The following is a 22,003-nucleotide window of genomic DNA, read 5'->3' on the forward strand; positions in this document are numbered from 1 at the left end:
TGGAACATAATTGAGAATATTTAAATACCTAACATAATATTGACACGTGGCACTATCACTTCCACGTGGTATGATGTCAGCTTGACACGTGGCAAAGTTTTTAATTTTTTTTTTAAATTTTTAAAAAATAAATAAAAAAATTCAAAGAAAAATAAAAAATAAATAAAAAAATCCAGAAATTGAGACATGGCAACCCATTTAACACCGTTACTACACCACTTACGGAAAGGACTTGATTACATCAAATTTCCAAAAATAGGGACCAAATTGATATTTTGCTACGAAAATGAGGACTAAAGGAATAATTTAACCTAAAAGGTTTTTTGATCAGAATGATACAAAGAATAAATAATAATCATAATAATAAAATTTTAACATAGATTTTGTATCTTTTGAACTTCAATTATGTTGGATGGTGATAAAAAAATATTCATGACAATTACATTAAATTTTTATATTGCAGAAATAAAAGTTATTTATACAATTATAGTGAAAAAATTACAGTATGATTGGTAATGAATTAGAAAATATAAAATAATTAGATAAAATATATTAAAATAATATTCTACATAATGAAAATAAACAACAAATAAAAATATTAAAAAAATTAACAAATGTTTAGAAACAATTTGAGAGACTATTGAAAGAAATCGCACAAAGGAAAACAAATGTATAATTAAGAATATTATAAGATGAAAAATACCTTAGAGATCTAAGAAAACTTTTCAAAAATCAACATATATACTCAATGGTTGAGAAATAACAAAAATTGTTTTAGCAAAACAATTTTTTTTTTCAAATGAAATAAAAACTAATAATAATAAGTAAATAATATTTTTATATTACTTAGTAAACGAAATTTTTGTGCTATTAAATACATAAATTGAGAGTATTAAACTTTCTCATATTAAAGAAAAATATACAATAAATAAAAATATTAAAAAATAATATAAAGATTTAAATGTGAGACATAAATTTTTTTTATTTGACATACATCTTTTTAACATAATTACATAAATGTTATGATAAAATGAAAAATATAATGGAGATGCGAATGAGTTTCATGACAAACCAAATAATTAGAAGAAATAAATAATAGTATATATATATATATATATATATATATATGATTACTTAATTAATTGTGAATAGTGTAATAATTTAAATGGGGACAAGTATTATGGCGGGGATATATACATCCCCATACCCATCTCTATACCAATTGAAAAAGTCGGGGATTTTCCATACCATTATCCATACCCAGTCAATGCGGGAATTCCCGTCAAAACGGGGACGGATTCGGCAATACCCACAAGATGGGTTTATTTACCATCTTTAATGAGTATGGTCTTCTTCTTATTCACAACATATTTATGTTATTTCACGATGAATTATAATTATTGTTGTGCTTTTAAAGTTCCTTTCTTATTTATCATTATTTTTTATAATTACTGCATCAATATTGCTATTAAAATAATCAGAAATTATTACGAGGGAGGGACTATGAATTTGAATAGTAATTAATTTAAATAATTCCTAATTGAATGTATATTTTTTTTTGCATTAATAATATACGGTGTCGCTGATAAACAAATATATTGTGTTACTCACATAAATATGATGATATATAAATTAAAATTGTATTTAGTAGGAATTTAAGTTTTGGCCCATGCACTTCCCGCTTCTCTCGCTCCTCCTGCTGTCTGAATCATCCTTCCCTTACAACCTTCGACTTTCTACTCAAACCTCCAACGCAACGCAGCGCAACGCAACACAAACCTAACCCCTCCTCTTGTCTTCTTTTTCTGCGTCAATTCAATTCTCATCGGATCGGTAACTTCCCCCTCCTTTTCATTTTCTCTTTTTACATTCACCAATTTTCTCATTTTGTTTTTCCGCGTTGTTTGTTGTAATCTTTTTCCATAAAACCCTTTGTTTGGTTTGGCTAAAACCAAACATGTGTTTCGAGTTCTAATGTGTAACCAACCTTATCAAATTAATCAGGCTGTTATTTTTCAGAGTTTGCAAATTACATTTGGAATGAGTTGCAATTCCTTGCCCCTTGTAGTTTTCACAGGCGAAAGGCACCAGGGTCTTAATTAGGAAAGGTAAACTAAATTTTGAAGGCCTTGTGTTGGTGTGGTAATAAATTCGATTTTTTTTACTCCTGCAGTGATCTTGTTTCATGGTTAACTTACTGATGCTACTACCTCTCACTTTCTGGCTCCTTAATTTCATGTAACTTTCAGGGTTTGCTTTTGATTATTGTTTGAGTGTTGCACACTCGTCGTTGGTTTCATTAGGAGACAAGTCAGAAGCAGTGTTGTTAACATACAGTGGTGTTGAGTTTGTTGTGGCGCCTAGATTATGTAGCGTGTGGAAAATGTGATTCTTGGTTGCATTACCATGGAAAAGAAAGAATTAGAGGAGACAGATGAGCGAAGTCCTCGGGCCGTTGGAAAGATAGAAGGGGATTTGAGTGAAGAACATAGGGAAAAACACTCAGTGCGGGCAGAAACTCAAAATGTAGACTGTGATTGCTCTGAGTTTGGGAATGATCAGCATATTGGTCATGATGCCCTCAAGTTTGATGATGAGCAGCATAGTATGCCAAACAGGGTGGATGAGGTGATAGATGTAGAGTTGAATATTCAAGAGGAAAGAAAAGACAATGTAGCCGGAGAATCTCAGTTGGGTCGGAGGTTGGGGGATAGTTGCGATTTGCTGTGTGGACCTCAACAAGAAAACTTGGAGACCGGTACGGTTCCAGATGACTTGTTTCAAAAGGATCATGATAGTGATTCCATGGAATCTGGAATTGAAGTTAGCATTGTTGGACAAGAGTGTTCAGGTGTTAAGGGAGACAGTGGAGATTTTGAGCCTAAAAGTCAAGAAGTAAGCCTAGATAATAGTTTTGTGCGGCAGGGTTTGTTCATAGAGAAGGATGACAGCAGAAGCGTGGGATCTGCACAAATGAATCAAAAAACAGAGAACACTTCAGAGGGCAATAATTTGGAGCCTGATGTTGGTGGAGCTGTGGTTCCTGGAACTGAAGCTGGCTGCAGCACATCTATGGATACTTTGCACACCAATCCGGAGAATCTACGTGGGGTTGAGAAGACAAAATCTCTTAGAGACTTTGTTAAGGAGAAAAGTATAATAGCAGTGTCCATGGTGCTTCGCCGCCTTTCTGTAAAAAGAGACGAATATACTGTGGTTAAATCTGATGACATGGGTAAGGACCCTTCATATTTATCAAGAGAAAGTGATACGAAAGAGGTTCCTGAGAAGACAGTGGAGAAAACAATTTGGAATCCCTTAAATTATATTAAAACGTCATCTGTTGATGCTGAAAATAGAACTGTCTCAAGGGAGGAACCTATAAATGAAGGTCCATCACTACCCATACCCATGAAAGGAAGGATTATATTGTACACAAGACTAGGGTGCCCAGAATGTAAAGAAGTTAGGAAATTTTTGTATATGAAAAGGCTTAGATATGTTGAAATCAACATTGATGTCTTTCCTAGTAGAAAGATGGAGCTGGAGAAGAATTCAGGATCTACTTCTATTCCCAAGGTTTTTTTCAATGGAATACTTATTGGAGGCTTGAGTACACTAAAGTCCTTAAGTGAGTCTGGCAAACTTAATGAGAAGATTGACTACCTTATTAATGAAGCACCATCATTTGAATGCCCAGTTCCGCCACTTTCTGGAGAGGATGATGTGTCCAGTAGAGGGGCGCTTGATGAAATGGCTCTAATTGTCCGCAAAATGAAAGAATGCATTGTTGTGAAGGACCGATTTTGCAAAATGCGGAGGTTTACTAACTGCTTCGTTGCTTCTGATGCTGTGGACTTCTTATCAGAAGATCAATTGTTGGAAAGGAAGGAGGTAAGCTTGATTTCAAGTTTCGATGACATTCTAGTGTGTTTTAACAACATTGTATATTCTCCCAAGTGTAATCGTTTAATGCATCTATAAAATTTGGTTGCCCGAAACAATAATAGTCATGCAATTAGTGCTGTAGAAAGTTTGTCCTTTTTGTGTGGTGTCCCTTAAAGCTTTATTATTAAGTTAAATGGAATCAATGTTTGAGAAATGAGAACCTAATTGCTTTTGATTTCTTTTTAATCACAAAATACAAAGACTATGGTTTAGCTTAGTTTGTACCTGTAGCTTGTATTTGGTAGCTTTTGTTTTAAGATATTATTTAGATTAAATTAAAAACTTGGTGTTTACATTTGGTATCATTTTTCTTTTTGATTCCTATATGTAAAAGCTGTACATTTTAATTTCTATATGAAAAATGATTCCTGCTGTTTGCTAAAGTTGTAACGGTATTAGATTGGGTCTCTTTATTTGACATCATTTGTCATGTAGTCCCTATGTGAAAGTTATAGTCTTCATTTTGGTCTCTACATGAAAAAAATTCCACATTTTCGTTCGCACACTTGTCATATCATCATTTGTTTTGTTCCTTGCATGAAAAAATATATGTGGTAGGGGTAATTTGTAAATAATCTTTCGTATAGGAATCTAACAAGATTTTTTTTCATGAAGAGTCTAAAATGAAGTGGCTTTTTGTTTGGTACCACATGTTTTGTAAATAACTTCACACATGGTTGAATTTTCTCCTCTATCTTTCAAGTGTCTTCGTGGGATATTATTGTTTTTAAAAGGGTATCAATGTTTCTCTCTTGATCTTCATAGGTATTGTGTCTTTTGTTTTCTCTTTCTTTAAGTCTATTCCATTCTACACATCTATTCCTTTTAATGATGACATATTTAGTCACTTTTCTACCATTGCCACTGGATGACTATGCCATAAAATGTTTCTCCAACACCTCCTCAGGTATATCAATGTTATTCACAACACAACTTATTGAAATTTCAATATGGGACCCATCTTCAATGGATAATGATATAACCCTTCACCGACACTATCTCCCATATTGCTGAATCTAGTTTCCTCTGAAAATGATTAGCCTATTGTTATTCGAAAAGGTACACGTTCTACATGTAACCCTTCTCCTCACTATATAAACCTCAATTCTCATCAACTTTCCACCATATGTTATACTTGTTTGCCTTTGTTATCTTTTGTTCTCATTTCTATGTGTTCAGATGAAACTTTATTTCACTTAGAGTAGTGACAAGTGATGATTGATGAGATGAGATGAGTCGTGTGCCATTTAAATTAGAGATACTTGGGAGTTGGTTTGTCCTCCAACGGACAAATCAATTCGCAAATCAATTGTTGGTTGTCATGGCTATACACTCTTAAAACAAGACCCAATGGAAACATTGTTCTCTATAAATCCTGGTTAGTTGCCAAAATATGACAATGAATCTATGGCCAAGGTTATATTGACACTTTTTCTTCAATTGCCAAAATGACATCCATTCAACTTCCCTTTTTCATTGTAGTTATTCACCACTAGACTTTTTTTCGGCTTGACATAAAAAATGTATTTCTTCATGGTGACCTTGATGAAGTCTAAATGGAACAACCTTCTAGCTTTATTGCTTAGGAGGTGTCACCTGACATGGTATGTCGTCTACTAGGTCCTTAATGGCCTCAAGCAATAACGCTATGCATGGTTTGGGCAGTTTTGGATTGTTATCCAACAATTTAAAAGAATACGGAATAATGTGGATCATTCTTTGTTTTATTGTCGTTCTTCTTAAGGATGGTCCTGTTCATTGTATATGTGAAAGACATTGTAGGCAATGATAAGGATGGTATTGTACAACTAAAACAATATCTTGGTCATGTTGGAGGTTGTTTAATATCGTGAAAGAGTAAGAAACAAAAGGTTGTGTTAAGATCAACTGCAAAAGCAAAATACAAGACAATGATATTAGTCACTTAAATATACTAAAACAACTACTCAAAATACTTAACTTTGAATAAAGTTTCCAAATGCACCTAATATGTGACAACTGGGCAACATTATACATTACTTCTAATTCTGTCTGTTATGAGAGGTCCAAACATATTAAGGTGGAATGTCATTTCATAAGAGAAAAACTGCAGTTTGGAGACATCACAACTGGAGTTGTCAAGTTTAGTGAATATGTATTATTAAAAATACTTTTATTTATTCCTGTATCATTTCTTTATTATTAAAAGATATTAGATCTCCTCTATTTATTGTATAAATTCTTTTTTCTCAAAATAAATAAAGCATCTTAATTGTCATATAAGCACACGGTTTCAGTTCAATGTTTCTCTCTTTCTTGTTGGTTAACACATTCATTTCCCATTTTGGCTTGTTAATAGTTAGTAATAGTTAATATTACAAACAAAAGACAAATGGTATACTTCCTCATCTCTGGTTTATCTTTATTCCTGAAGGTTATAAGATGTATAATTTGATGATTTTTTAGTTTTTCATGGTCTTTTCTTCCTTCGAAGGAACTACCTCATTGCACATGTTGGTTCTATTTTCTTATAGCTTGTTCCTTCTCGATGCTTTGTCCTTCAGGTTGCTGCAATGGATTTTAATAATTGATTCTCCTTCTGTCATTTGTGTTTTTTTAGCTTATCCTTACTTTGAATTTACTTGTGATCCACATCTATTCAAAATAGAAGAAAATAAACCTTAAAATGAATTTATTTTCTTGAACTTAACTCATTTCCTTTGGAGGCGTTCTTTTTTATTTTTCCTTCATTCCATGTTGTGATGGGAAGGGGAATAATTTTTAAGGTAAAAAGCCAAGGAAATTTGTACTTTAGGTCTGCGCTGTGCTGCTGCTGATTTGTTGTGAAAATTAAGTGATACACTTTCTCTCCGTTTGCATTTATAAAGCATGTTTATCTAAATTAATATTTACATAGAATTGAGCAACCTATTTATTGTATTGAGACTTCTAGTATCAAATAACATTTGGTCAGTTTGTTTAAATTTAAAATAAATTCAGTTTTTTTTTTTTTTAAATTTAAAATAAGTGTATCTAAAACAAGTAATGGAAAAATTCATTTTTTAAAAGTGGATGAGATTTGTTTCTTAAAAAAGCAGAAAAAATAGCTTAATTTAAAAATGAGCAGATTAGACACACACACATACATACATACATACACACATATACACACACACACACACACACACATATATATATATATATATATATTTATATTTATAAAGTTTGCAAAGAAAACATTTTTGTTTTCAAATAAGCACAAACTGACCATTAGAGAATTGATGTAATGTCTTCATAGAAGTTGCCATTTGTTTGACGTGTGTCTATAATATGGAAGAAGTTAGAGATGCATGCAAATTCATTATGAGTTTTAGGTGAATACAATTAACGGATTCACCTCTTAATATTTGTGACATTTATCCTGTTCAAAAGCTTTTTCTGGAGCAACTGTCTGTTTTGAATTCTAGTCTTCCTTTATTAACGATCACATGGTCGAGCATATCCGTTGTTTATCAAACTCATTTAATACCATTTCAGAATTTCTATCTTCAGAATGCCTTTTCTATCTTCCTTATTCTTGTCTGATGGTATAGGCTGTTGAGTTTGCACGAAAACTTGCCAGCAAGCTCTTCTTTCAGCATGTTTTTGAGTGAGTCCAAGTACTACTCCATTTGGTGTTTCTAATTTCCGTTTTATTTTAAACAAAAGAAATGAAAATTCTTACATGTTCAATTGTTTTGTTTTGCTTTAGTGAGAATCTATTTGAGGATGGTAATCACCTATATCGGTTTTTGGATGACGATCCAACTGTGGCATCTTTTTGTTACAACATTCCGAGGGGGATAATTACTGTTAAACCTAAGCCTATGACAGAAGTTGCATCGAGGCTGAGGCTTTTGTCCTATGCAATGTTTGAAGCCTATGCCTCTGAAGATGGACGTCATGTTGATTACAGAAGTATGCATGGAAGTGAGGAGTTTGCAAGGTTTTTCTAATGCCTTTTGGCTTACTTACTCAGAAGTGCCATTTAACGATGTTATTCCTAGAACTTAACTCTGTTATTTATACAACTGTATTTTTGTTTAGATATCTAAGAATAATAGAAGAGCTCCAAAGAGGGGAAGTATGCGATTTGTCTAGAGAAGAGAAGCTTGCTTTTTTTATTAATCTATATAATATGATGACCATCCATGCAATCTTAGTATGGGGTCACCCTTCTGGAGCACTCGAAAGAAGGAAATTATTTGAAGACTTCCAATATGTTATTGGTGGATTCACCTACTCTCTTTCGGCCATTCAAAATGGCATTTTGAGGGCGAACCAGCGACAACCATACACCCTTATGAAGCCATTCGGTGCAAAAGATAAACGTTTAAGGGTAAGATATCTTTGTTCTATTTTAATTCGTTCAACCGTTAAAGTGAAGGTGTTCATTCATGAGTTAGCTTTGCTTGCATTCCCATGGCGTTATATTTGCTTTATACTACAGCAACACCTTTATTTAAGTACTACATAAAAGGCTCTTCAAAGTTTATCCTCCTTATTCTTTAGACCGGAACTTTCCCGTTTTCTCTTTACAGCCCCTATACTAATTTGAATTTTAGTGACTTAGTAATCTAGGATCTCTATTTTATTCTACCTTTTCCTTCTAGTAAGTAGTTACATGACTAGCATGTTTTTTAATGAGAGACAAACTTAAGATTTGCACCTTGAAATATTGGGCTAGGTTCAATAATATGCTTATAAATCTAGTATCAATAGGACTTTCTTTAGAAGTTAGAGGGTGAGAGGGAAAGGATGGAATTGCTCAAGTGAAATCGACTGATTTTGAGGTACATAGGTTATGTTGAATACCTACGTATATTTTTATACCCGTGCATTATATACATTCACATATCCATATATTGAGGCTATATTCTAGGATAAGACTAAATTGGTGATACTTACTCTTAGAAATTTAATTTAGGCTTAATTTAACCAGTTTGTAAGATGATGTTTATACTGGTATATTATAATTTGATCATATCTCTAGTTGATATGAGATTCCCAACACCCAATGTTGAAGGTTGTATATTTGGTAGTTGAAATAAATATTTATGGGTGGCCTAATAGTTAAAGCACGATATGATTAACAAACTTCACTAAGATAGACTTTGAAACAATCTTAAACTATATGAAATGAAGAGACGTTAAGTTGAAATCATATGTTTCTAAAGGCAAAACAAGTGTTTTATTTATATGGTAAAGCAAAATCAATACAATAAACAAAGAAGATATGATATCCTCTAATTGTAAAACTATGATAAGAAAAAAATATAAACATTTTTATATTCTAGATATTCTTGATTCTAAAAGATTGTAAAAGATACCTTTTTATTATAAAAGATTTGAGCATCTAAGTCATATGTTCTCATCTTGCTGTAAATATGATTGATCTTTGATCCTCTTAAAGGCTTGGTTAATATGTCTTTCAATTATCCACTAAAGTTGACAAAACTAGTGGTGAGGTCTCCGTACTCCTCTAACTTTTCTATTGTGAAATGACAATTTGACTAAATATGTTTGGTCCTCTCGTAAAGATAGGATTAGAGGCAATGCAAATGTTGTTTGGTTGCCAACATAAGGTGTATTTGAGAATATTCGTGAAATTTTAACTCTGAGGAGTTTCTTTAGCCATGAGTCACAATTTCACAAGTGTCATTGTCTTGTATTTTACTTTTATATTTGATCTTGTCACAACATTTTGTTTCTTATTTTTTCATGATAATAAAAACACTACCCTAAATCTATTATTTGGTGACCATGCCCAACTAGTGTCAGAATATCCAACAATTTGAGTATTTCCCTTAACTTTGTAAATAATGGCTTTGCCAGAAGCATTCTTAATATATACTTTCACATCAGTACAACTGCTTCCCAATGGTCTTCACAAGAAGAGTTTTAGAATTGACTCATTACGTTCTCTACAAAGACATTGTTAGGATAAGTTACAATGAGGTAATTTAGCTTATCAACTAGTTGTCTATTCTCCCAAGATATGACACTAGGTACAAGTTCTCTTTGGTCAGGTACAAGTTTGACACTAGGTACCATTGGTGTCTCCACAAGATAAACATTAAACATTCTTGTTTCTTCTAAAATGTTTAAAGCATATTTTCTTCGAGATATGACCACACAATCCTTGGACTGTCTTAGAGAGTAGATTTAGACCTTATTCACTCCCACAAAGGCAACTAATTAGGAAAAATTTACACTTGTTTATATACGATACTTTGACCTTATCTCTATTTTATATGAAATTACTAACACTTCCTATTATTAATGTGTTGGAAACCCAAAGAATAATTATAGTAGAAAGGACAATTCACACAGAAAGGAATAAATCCCAAAGGAAATACATAAATGAGATTTTGTCCACAGAGCCTAGCTCCAATAGAGAGCTATTGCCCCCTGCCCATAACAAACTTCCAATACTCAACGATAACCTCTCTCTCCTCACCGTCCCCAATATAACAGAAACTCTCCTGCACAACACACTCTTGTGCCAGCTCATCATTCTCTCACCCTCCTATTCCTCCTCTCATACACTCTTCAAATAAAGGGCCTGGGTCTATTCTCCAATTGCCTGCTTGGGCTGCTATCAATGCCGCTCTCTTGAGAATCAGTCTTGTCCTCAAGACTGAAATCTGGAAATTGGTTTCTAATCATAAACTCTTCTTCGGCTGGTCTCCCTTACGAGTGGCCAACACTGCAGCAGGTACAACATCTCCAACAATCTCCAAATCTAATCCGGGAGGCAAAGTTTTCTCAATATCATAAGTCCCAACAACCTTTTTGAGGAGTGACACGTGGAATACATGATGTATATGTGACCTCGGAGGAAGTTGAAGTCTATAAGCTACAACCCTTACTCTACCTGTAATTTGGAAAGGACCAGAGTACCTAGGGGCAAGCTTAGGACAAATCTTAGACTTCAAGGTCTGGTTCCTAAGAGGCTTCAACTTAAGGAACACCCATTCTCCAATGCTGAAACTTTTATCCACTCTCTTAGCATCAACTTGATTTTTCATGCGCCCTTGAGCTTGAAGCAGATGTTGCTTCAGTTGACTTAGTGCCTCGTCATGGTCTAACAACTCACGTTGCATGGCTTCAACACATGTCTCCCTTGGAAGCAATCTAGTAATGACTAGTGGAAGCCGTCCATACACCACCTCAAAAGGTGGTTCCTATGGAACGGTGGAAATTGGTGTTATACAATATTTAGCCCATGGCACCCACAACACCCATGTCTGTGGTTGATCTGCTATGGAACATTGCAGAAATGTCTCTAAACAGTAATTCACAACTTCAGTTTGACCATCTGTTTGTGGATGATAGGCAGTACTCATCTTCAACTGAGTTCTTTGCAATTTAAAGATCTCCTTATAGAAAATGCTGACAAAAACTAGGTCACGGTCACACAAGATTGAAGCTGGAATGCCATGTAGTCTAACAACTTCTCTGACAAAAATCTCAGCCAAAATTTTTGCAATATATGGGTGTTTGATTGGGATAAAATGGCTGTACTTTGACAAACGGTCCACAACAACAAAAATGGCTTCATATCTCTTGTACTTTGGGAGGCCAGTAATGAAGTTCATGGAAATTTCTTCCCAGATCTGGTAAGGAAAATTCAAAGGCTGCAACAAACCCCCAGGAGAGCTGATTAAATATTTTTGCAGTTGACAAGTGTCACATTATTTGACAAACTGTTGAACCCTCTCCTTCATCCCATGCCAATGGAGATTCGCAAATAACCTCCTATACGTTCTGTAAAACCCTGAGTGGTCCAAAGTTTGTTGTTTAACAGAAGTCCATCTAAACCCATCTATCCTAGTCAGAGCAGTTAAAGGTTTAGCCAATTTCCCATAATCTTAACAAACTTCCTATAGTAGCTCGTGAGACCCAAGAAACCCCTAACTCCTTTTGTGTTTATTGGGACAGGCCACTTCAAAACATAGTCCACATTGCTTGGGTCCATTGCCACACCCTCAGTAGAACAATGTGCCCCAAGTATTCAATAGCAACTTGAGAAAAATGACACTTCTTGTTGGCCACTAATTTTTGATCTAACAACACCTGTAACACCTTAGCTAAGTGTTGCATTTGGGTCTCCCAATCTTTATTGTAGATGAAAATGTCATAAAAAAACACTAGAACATACTTCCTGAACATAGACTGAAATATGTCATTCACTAAGGCTTGAAAAGTTGAAGGTGCATGCAGACCAAAGGGCATAACCAGATACTCATAGTGACCTTCATGGGTTTTGAAAGCAGTCTTATGTATGTCACTAGCCTTAACTCTCACTTGGTGGTAACCCGATTTTAGGTCCAGCTTAGAGAAATATTTAGCTCCATGCACTTGATCTAATAATTCATCAATAACAGGGATTGGGAATTTATTTGGCACTGTAACTTTGTTAAAAGCTCTGTAGTCCACGCATAACCTCCATGAATTATCTTTCTTTTTAACTAAAATGACCATGCTAGAAAAAACACTTTGGCTGGGCCTAATAATTCCCGACTGCAACATCCCCCTCACTTGCTTTTCTATCTCATCTTTATGGTGGTGCAGGTATCTATAGGGTCTCACATTCACTATCCTTCCTGGAAAGTAATAGCATGCTCTTTATTCATGATGGTGGTAAATCAAATTCCCCAACAGCAACATAGTACATTCACCATCCGAATCTCTTAGGTCACATAATTCAACCTTTTGAAAATCTCCATTGTCATCCGCAACTTCATCGTCTTCCAACAACATGACCTTCAATTGTTTGTCAGGACACTGGTGAAGAAGTTGATATTTTACCTCTACATTTGTAACATAGTCCTTTCTTCTTGCATTCATTTAATTCCTGTAGGGATAAGTGCTTACCTCCTCTATCCAGCGTACTTAAATTCTTTTTATTAGGCTCATCTGTCTTATCCTCCTTGGCCGAAACCCAACACGTCCTTTATTCAGTCCTTTCTCGTTGAAATGATCCTTTCCAAGACCCACATGAATCCAGCCCGAATGCCCATTCCTTCTATTTCCCTGGCCCCGAATCCACTAAAGGAACCCAAACTGCTTCGGCTTGGATACCCACCGCCCTTACTTCCATCAACTTCTCTTTCAATAGCACGAGCTAGATTCAACAACTTTGCCCGCCACAAAGTAGCCTCCGAACATGTCCCCTAATCTCCTCTTTCAGGCCATGCAAAAAAATACCCCAAATATTGCTCATCTGGAACACGTTTTACTTGCACAATAAGACGTTAGAATCGATGAATATAGTCATCCAAACACCCTTCTTGTTTATTTTCAGAGAGTTGCTCAAAAACGTCCCTTAGCGACTGCCTCCATAATGGTCGAGATCCCTTTTGAACTGCTCCCACGACAACTCTTTTTCATCCTCTAAAAGAGAATTAGAGAAATGGATTGACGGTCCTTCCATACATAGCTGGGCAAGGTTGACACGAACATCATCTGGTGTTTCTTGCACCTGAAAATACACTTCAGCTCGGGAAATCCACCCTGCTGGGTCTTCATCAAACATCGAAAGCTCAATTTCCTTGACTGATTGACTAAACTCTTCCCGTGAATCACCTTGTAATTTCTTGAATCCCCCTGACGAAATCCTTTGAGTCGTGGTTCTCTTAGTGGATATCACTTTTGGTCCTTCTTCGTCATAAACACTTCCTTCTTCCTCCTTGTCAACATCAGATTCGTCACCTGTTTTTCTTTTTCTTCGCTGATCATTCAAGGCATCTAACTTATCCATGATCAACGCATTTTGAGCTTGAATAGTTTCCACCGTCAGCTTAAGGCTGGCCACATCAGCCTCAAGCACGTCCACTTTTGCTTCCATTTGCTTCTTCGATTTAGGTGGCATTTACCCCTACGAATATCCGACAGGTAGGACCAAAATGTTGGAAACCCAAAGAATAGTTATAGTAGAAAGGACAATTCACACAGAAAGGAATAAATCCTAGTATTATTGAATGGCAAAAACAAAGGGAAATACAGAAATCAGATTCTATCCACAGAGCCTAACTCCAATAGAGAGCTATTGCCCCCTGCCCATAACAAACTTCCAATACTCAATGATACCCTTTCTCTCCTCATCCTCCTCCTCAGTATAACAGAAACTCTCCTGCACAAAACACTCTCGTGCCAACTCATCATTCTCTCACCCTCCTATTCCTCCTCTCATACACTCTCCAAATAATGGGTTTGGGCCTATTCTCCAATTGCCTGCTTGGGCTGCTATCATAATGGCTATGAAAACATGTGATGCATGACCTCATTTAATATGTGATAGATGAGCTGCATGTCGTTCTAACAACTTCTATTCAACATCTTCTAGTCATCATATTATGATTTTAGATTTAAGAGATTCCTAACCTAACCTAGAACCCCTCTGTTTTTTTATTATTCTCTTCTACCTATCTTAATTCTCTTTTTAAATTATATTGCTTTAAATCCTTATTAGTATCTACTTCAACACTTGATGTTTTTATTTTGTTTTATTTTCTGTTGATTTGATTAACCATGGCTTCAAGTGGGTGTAAGCATGAAAGCTTTTCCTAGGTCATATTTGTAGGTCTGAGTATGTAATGCTTTACTTTTTGGTGTTTGGTTCACATACTTTCTCTACGAAGTTGCCACAAGCATAGCTACTGATTTGATGCTCACTTTTCGCTCCTTTTTTGTTAGGTGGCCCTTCCTTTCCCGGAGTCCCTTATTCATTTTGCTTTGGTATATGGTACTCGATCAGGACCCTCACTTCGGTGCTATTCTCCCGGGGACATTGACAGAGAATTAATGGATGCAGCCCGTAATTTCTTAAGAAATGGAGGCCTTTCAATAGATTTTACTGCAAAGGTTGCACATGCCACTAAGATCCTTAAGTGGTAGGTTCTTAAAGAGACTCGGAATATGATTTATGTGCTTTAGGTTAATTTAAGACTTGAAATATGATTGATGCTCTCAGGTAACTTCTCAAATTCTATACTTGGCTGGGTTCAAAGTATTTAAGACGAGCAGTATCTCTGAAATATAAATATACATTAATATACTTACGTAAAACTTCGAATAAGTAGAAGTGTAATTGATTTGAGTTTGAGGATTCTAATATTTCTTCATTTTGAAACTCAGGTTTAGTGTAGATTTTGGTAGAAATGAGGCAGAGGTCCTGAAGCATGTGTCAAGCTACTTACATCCTGCCGACTCAGAATTATTGTTGGACCTACTTGCCACTTCTGAGTTGAAGGTGATTTATCAGCCTTATGATTGGGGTTTGAACTGCTAGTGTGTTCTGTAAAATTTTTGTCAATATTAATCCTGTATTCATAGTAGCTGATCCCTGTTATACAAAGTAGCATTAAAGTAATCTATACCATATGTTAAATGTTTCTAGTTGATACCTCTTTATTGAAAGGTACACGATGTAGGCTAATAGGTCCGTAGACAAAATTGATTATTATTTTTCGTGCTCTCTCCCTGTCTATAGTAACTCCTAGGTGCTATTTTTTGAGGAATGCAACTTATACTGACCCATCAGATGTACACCACGATCCGCATTTAAGCGTTTGACTGTGGAAATAAAGGGCAATGCCAACTTATGCATTTAAATTTTTTGCAGTACTGTATATAAGGTTCTCTATTTCTGAACTTTGGGGTCTAATTCCTGCTATGTTCAAATAGACCTACTGTTGTTTGCATTTATAAGGTATGCATGATAAACATTGCGGAAATTATGCTGCTACAACGATTGTTGTGGAAATTATGCAGCAAGCCTATGTGTCCTGTTTTTATTGTCATTGGTTAGGAGAGTTTTATTCTCCTGTACTCTTCTATATAGACTATGTGCATGTTTTGTTTTGACAAAAATTGTGTATTTGTCTAAATACAAAGGTCGACTCCCTGGTGGTGGTGAACCTTAGTTTGCTTTGACACAAATACACTGCGTGTTTGTTTTTCAAGTTTAGTTCTATTCAATGTGAATCCAACTCTTTACTCCGCTAATTGGAATATGGAAAATATCCGTATCATTCAGATCTTGCATGTATTTGAAGTTAGAAGTTGTGATACGAAGGAAATGTTGGATCGTCACATGTTTACAGGTGATTGGTCTTAAGAGCAACAATTATGTATATTTGGCAATTCTCTATAAAGTTGCAATTGCATTGAAAGTTAACAGGTCCAGTGATTTCTGACAAACAAATTGAAGCGGACAATAAGAATCTCAGTTTATATACTGCTTGAGAAGATCAATTTATATTTGCTTCTAATCCAAATTTTTATATTTGCTTCTACTCTCCAAATTCTTTTATTTGCTTCTACTCTCCAAATTTCTGAATGGAGAACTGCAAGGAAAGGAAATTGAAAATCCTATGGGAAAACATTCTGAAAAATAAAAATAAAAAAAATACTGAGTATATACATTACTTTAATGATTTTAAGTTGGGTCAAAAGGGAGGGAGGGGCTAAGTAGGAGATTAGGTTTGTATTTAGAACGAGTCATTAATGGTGGGTCAAAAGGAAGGAGATTAAACGAGGGAGGAAAGGAAATTTTGAAATGTAAATTAAAGAAAAATTGAAAAAAAAGGGAAAATAATTTTTTTTTTCATGAAATTTGATCTAAATTTGGAAATAATCCTTAGTCGAAATTTGATGAGTTCCTACACTTTTAAAATTATTGTTTTTGGTCCCTTTTTTTAGACGATGTTAAAAATAACAAACGGCGTGTCATGTGTTATTTATTTATTTTATAAAAGTAAAAGCTAGTGGTCGACGTTGATCACAAACATTAATTTTTCTTTGTGGTTTCTTAAGTTTGAACTTAATTTGAAAATAACCCATGATCGAAACTTGATCACTTTTTGGTCCATTCTCATTGAATAATAATTATATAATAATAATAATAATATTATAATACTAATAATATATAATTATTAATAGTATTATTATTATATAATAATAAAAATAATAATAATAATAATAATAATTATATATAATTATTAATAATATTAAAATAAATAATAATATTACAACTATTATTAATATTAATAATAATAATAATAATAATAATATATTAGTAATTATATAAATATTAATTAGTAATATTAATATATCAGTAATAATATTAATAATAATTAATAATATTATTATTTATTGTTAATATTATTATTAATAATATATAATAATAATTGTCAGGCACATTAAAATTGTTTTATTCTTTTTTGCCCTAAGGTAAAGGCCTGCCCCTTGTAATTGGGCCTACGGCTGGTCCAAGTGTTAAAATCAAACCCTAATCTGCCCTAACACACTCACTCTCACTCTTCATAGAATCAGCCGTCACTCCTTCTGTTCTCAGAGAGAGCTCTGTTAGGGTTCAGCCGCCTTTTCGCATCAAGTGAGCTCAAACCAATTTTTCCGTTTCTCGTAAGTCCATTCCAACTCATGCTCGTACTCCCTTCTGTGTTTCTTCATATTTGTTTTCATCTAGGAATTTGTAGTGAGCTTATCTTGAAATCTGCTCCATTGTTTTCCAGTTCATAAGCATACCCTAAGAGCCGTGGTGTCCGTGTTTGCGGTTGAGTTCCTGTACTAGCGTATTCCAGGTAAGGGAAGTTAGAACCCCCTTGTCTGGTGTGATTGTGATTTGTACCATTTTAGTCTCATCATTTTTGAGTTTGATATACTATCATGGATGCTTGGACTGGCTGGTATTTCTTGTTTGGTATATGTTTAGGTGTGATGCAGGCGTGAACAATGGCGAGCACTGATAATCTTGCCCAAGCGAGCTTGCCTCACCTAGGCGAGATGAGTGGAGGCTCGCCCAGGGCTTTCTGCGCGAGCTGTCGCTCAGGCGACCAAAACCTCGTTTTGAGCGAGCAGATGTCTCGCTTAGGCGAAGGGGTCTCGCCTAAGTGCGATTGCGTAGGGGATACTGTTCTCCTTGTCGAGCTCTCGCCTAGGCGAAGGGAAGCTCGCCTGAGCGAGAATCCGTCTGGCTTGAGCGGAAATTGGCATGAGCAACAATGGACCTTGATGGTTGATAATCCAGTGGCATGGTATTAGTATGAGAGGAAGTACTTTATGCATGATTGGGAATAACGAGTTGGCATTGATTCAACTTGTGATAAATGAGGGTTGGTTACGGAAGTTGGTATGAGGGTTTCTAAGCATGATATCTGTATTTATTCCTTGGCTGTTTGTATATATTTGGTATGAAGTCAGTGCGTAATTCCTTGAAGTCTCTAGGTGGGACTTTAGTGTCGTGCTTCAGTGGTCGGGACGTAATCCCATGGCCCTTGTTAGTGGGTGTCCATGGTGGTGCCCCATCTGTATAACTTGGTAAGGATTCAAGGTAAGGATTGCATCCTGACACTCTAAGGAGTCAGTTAGTCTCACTTAGAGCGGACTGACTCTTGTGGTGAGAGTAGCAGTAGGCATGAAATTCATTAAGGGCTAACCTTGTGGTGAGGGAAATTGATTCATTGTAACACTTGTAACATATGGCTCGGGGGTGAGCAGAGGTATCCACCACAAGTGCAAGCATCTGCTGAATCCGACTAGGTTATAGGTATTCGGATGAGTCGAGTCTTAGTGTATTGTTTGGAAGGTCTTAACATGCTTGGGTGATGTAAGTGAATTGGACTGTGAATATGTATCTGATTACTTTGATGAACTGGTTTTGGCTCTAGCTTACCCTTTGCTTGTTTATTTGCTCTGTGTGTTGTTCTTCTACTCTTGCAATGATCATCAATTTATTGATGGGAGCAGATGCGAGAGGCACTCGTGGTCAGCAGAGGAGAGATGACCCCGCTGCATAGTCTTTTTGGGCTGGACTTCATGTTTCTTTTGGATTCTGTTAGGGTTAGCCCCATGTATTGCTTGACTCCTTAATACTCTATTTCCTCCTGTTAGACTTTTATGTAGTTTTCTTTGGCATCGTGGTGTGCCTAGAATTGTAGGGGTTGTGTCTGAGACCCTAGGGCCGCGTTATTGTACTATCTGTGTGTGATGTTTCTTTTAATTTCGCTTAATAATTAAATGGGACATTACATTTATGGTATTAGAGCGGTCATTCCTTAGGTCTATGGACTTGGATGTCCTCTTAGCTTTCTCTGTGTCTTTCTAAGTGTTCTAGTTAAATTCCTGTCTCATCAAGCCTAACCAAGTGATTTTCTATGTTCTAGTGAGCTATGGCACCTCATCATAGGAACACTTAATCCTCCCAGGGTGATGCCCCAAACATCGCAAGAACTATAGAAGCCATGGTAGCTGCTATGACGTAGCAGAGCACGACGATGATGAAAGAGCACGAAGCATCCATGCAGCGACAGGCCGCGTCGCTTGAGGAGCAGCAACTGGTAATGCAGCAGATGGAGGCTATGAAGGTAGCTGCTGAGGAGGCCCACCGACAGCACATGGAGGCCCTCTGCCAGTTGGAGGAGAACAGGGCGGCTGCCCTTGTGTTTGGTCTTGAGCCACGACCGACAGTTATGGAGTGGAGCCTAGAGGATTTTCTGAAACATCATCCAATGAAATTTGATGGCAGAGTTAGCCCAGATGTAGCAGATCAGTGGTTGAAGGATATGGAGAGGATATTCGATGCGAAGATGTGCCCGACCGAGAACCGACTATCATTTGCCGTATACATGCTCACAAGTGAGGCAGAGCATTGGTGGATATGCATGAAGTCCATCATGGAGGAGAGGGATGAGCCGGTCACGTGGGAGGCTCTGCGTATTTCCCTGACAGTGTCAGGTATGCCAAGGAGGTGGAGTTCCTCCAGCTAACTCAGGGGAGCAAATCGGTGACTGAGTACGCTGAGAAGTTCAAGCATCTCAGTCGCTTTTACACACTGCCACTCGATGAAGAATGGAGATGCCGCAAGTTCGAGACTAGACTCCGCGACGATATTCGCTTGATGGTAGCACCCTTATCCATCATGGATTTTGCTGCTCTGGTGGAGAAGGCCAGAGTAATGGAGAAGATGAAGAATGAGATAGAGGGTCAGCGACCACAACAACCTCAGAGGATTGGTGGACCGTCTGGGTCCAAGCCCAAACTTGACGAGGAGAGAAGACCATACGACAAACCTCACCATTAGTCTCAGGGGTTTAGAAGTCTTCCTCCCCAGTAAGGTCGAGTGCAATGCTACATATGTGGGGGCCCTCATTTGAGGAGTGCTTGCCCACGCATGGAGGGTTACCGCAGATGCAACAATTGTGGCAAGGAAGGCCACTTTGGGAAGGACTGTCCAAACCTTGCTAGGGCAGCGACATGCCCTCCAATTCAGACTCCCCACCAGCCTCAGGCGACCGACAGGGTGTATGCTATGTTAGGAGCTGAGGCAGCTGGCTCAGGTAACTTAGTTATGGGTAGTTGCATGATAGCTGGTACTTCTTGTTGTGTGTTGTATGATTCTAGAGCGACACACTCATTTGTGTCAGATGCTTGTGTGAAACGTCTGGGTCTGTCGGTGTGTGAGCTATAGTGCGAGCTGGTGGTATCTACTTCGGCGTCAAGCTTGGTCAGGACATCGTCCTTATGTGCTAGGTGTTCGGTGGAAGTAGAGGGACGCAGGTACAAGGTGAATCTAATCTGCCTACCTCTACAAGAATTAGAGGTAATCTTAGGGATGCATTGGCTCTCTACCAATTGCATTCTTATAGATTGCCGGGAGCAAAGATTGTTGTTTCCCAGACTTAGAGGAACCTGAGTAAGTATCTCCTCAGGGGGTGGTGATGGAGATTCAGAGTGGCACGTAATGCTTCATAATCTTCACCCGTATGGAGGTAGGGGAAAAAGAGGGAACATCGGTCATACTGGTGGTGCATGAGTTTGAAGACGTATTCCCGGATGAGGTACCAGGGCTGCCTTCCAATAGAGAGGTGGAGTTCTCTATTGATCTGGTACCACGAATAGGTCCGGTCTCAATGGCCCCATATCGTATGGCTCCGGCAGAGTTGGTGGAACTGAAGAAATAAATAGAGGAACTGATGGAGAAATAGTTCATCCGACCCAGTACTTTACCGTGGGGAGCACCAGTGTTGCTAGTAAAGAAGAAGGATGGTAGTTCACATCTGTGTGTGGACTACAGATAATTAAACAAGATGACTATCAAGAACAAATATCTGCTTCCAAGAATTGATGACTTGATGGATCAGTTGCATGGGTCATCAGTGTTCTCATAGATAGATTTGCAGTCGGGATACCATCAGATTTTGGTAAAGGCTGATGATGTGCAGAAGACGACCTTTCGATCCCGGTATGGACACTATGAGTATGTGGTTATGCCTTTTGGTGTGACCAATGCTCCAGCAGTGTTCATGGACTACATGAACCGGATTTTCAGGCCCTTCTTAGATAAGTTTGTTGTAGTCTTCATAGAGGACATACTTATCTATTCTAAGACTCAGGAGGAGCATGCAGAACACTTGAGGTTGGTGCTTGGTGTTATGAGGGAGAAATAGTTGTATGCCAAGTTGTCCAAGTGTGAATTCTGGATGGATGAGGTACAGTTCTTAGGACATGTGATATCCACCCAGGGGATAGCGATGGATCCAGCGAAGGTCGAGGCAATGGTTAAATGGGAGAGTCCCAAGTCAGCAACATAGATCAAAAGCTTCGTGGGCTTGGCTGGTTACTACAGGAGATTCATAGAAGGATTCTCTAAAATAGTGACACCCCTGACGCAACTCACATGGAAGGACCAACCTTTCACCTGGACAGATAAGTGTGAGAAAAGTTTCTAGGAGCTGAAGAGAAGATTGACTAGCGCTCTGATACTAGTGATCCCGGATGTCGGAAAGCCGTTCGAGGTCTACTGTGACGCCTCCCACCTCGGACTTGGTTGTGTGTTGATGCAGGAGAAGAAGGCTGTGGCGTATGCCTCGAGACAACTCAAGGTGCATGAGAGGAACTACCCCACTCATGACTTGGAGTTGGCGGCCATAGTTTTTGCCTTAAAGATCTGGAGGCATTATCTTTATGGTGCCCAGTTTCGTGTGTTCAACGACCACAAAAGTCTAAAGTA

General features: G+C 37.1%; 1 protein-coding gene across 2 annotated transcripts; it reads left to right on the forward strand.

The window, feature by feature from the left end:
- Positions 1 to 1,660: 1,660 nt before the first annotated feature.
- Positions 1,661 to 15,585, forward strand: LOC114193094 (uncharacterized). Of its 2 annotated transcripts, none has more exons than XM_085665729.1 (8): positions 1,661 to 1,833; positions 2,005 to 2,108; positions 2,250 to 3,894; positions 7,521 to 7,576; positions 7,679 to 7,912; positions 8,014 to 8,305; positions 14,668 to 14,864; positions 15,109 to 15,585. In XM_085665729.1, exons 3-8 carry the CDS (start codon positions 2,407 to 2,409, stop codon positions 15,260 to 15,262), a joined length of 2,421 nt encoding a protein of 806 aa, XP_085521855.1. In that variant the 5' UTR covers positions 1,661 to 1,833; positions 2,005 to 2,108; positions 2,250 to 2,406; the 3' UTR covers positions 15,263 to 15,585. The 2 variants fall into 2 exon arrangements, with proteins under 2 accessions (XP_085521855.1, XP_027938594.1); XM_028082793.2 differs by having other exon boundaries at positions 2,020 to 2,108.
- Positions 15,586 to 22,003: the final 6,418 nt, after the last annotated feature.

This window comes from Vigna unguiculata, chromosome 8, assembly GCF_037176805.1.
Source record: "Vigna unguiculata cultivar grain cowpea cultivar isolate G323 ecotype 2 chromosome 8, ASM3717680v1, whole genome shotgun sequence".
Lineage (NCBI taxonomy): Eukaryota > Viridiplantae > Streptophyta > Magnoliopsida > Fabales > Fabaceae > Vigna > Vigna unguiculata.

Bases quoted from the DNA above. Each gene is read 5' to 3' on its own strand.
- LOC114193094 (XM_085665729.1), top strand. From the start codon at position 2,407: ATGGAAAAGAAAGAATTAGAGGAGACAGATGAGCGAAGTCCTCGGGCC. The intron at 3,895-7,520 runs GTAAGCTTGATT...CTGATGGTATAG, and splicing joins AATTGTTGGAAAGGAAGGAG to GCTGTTGAGTTTGCACGAAA. The intron at 8,306-14,667 runs GTAAGATATCTT...CTTTTTTGTTAG, and splicing joins CAAAAGATAAACGTTTAAGG to GTGGCCCTTCCTTTCCCGGA.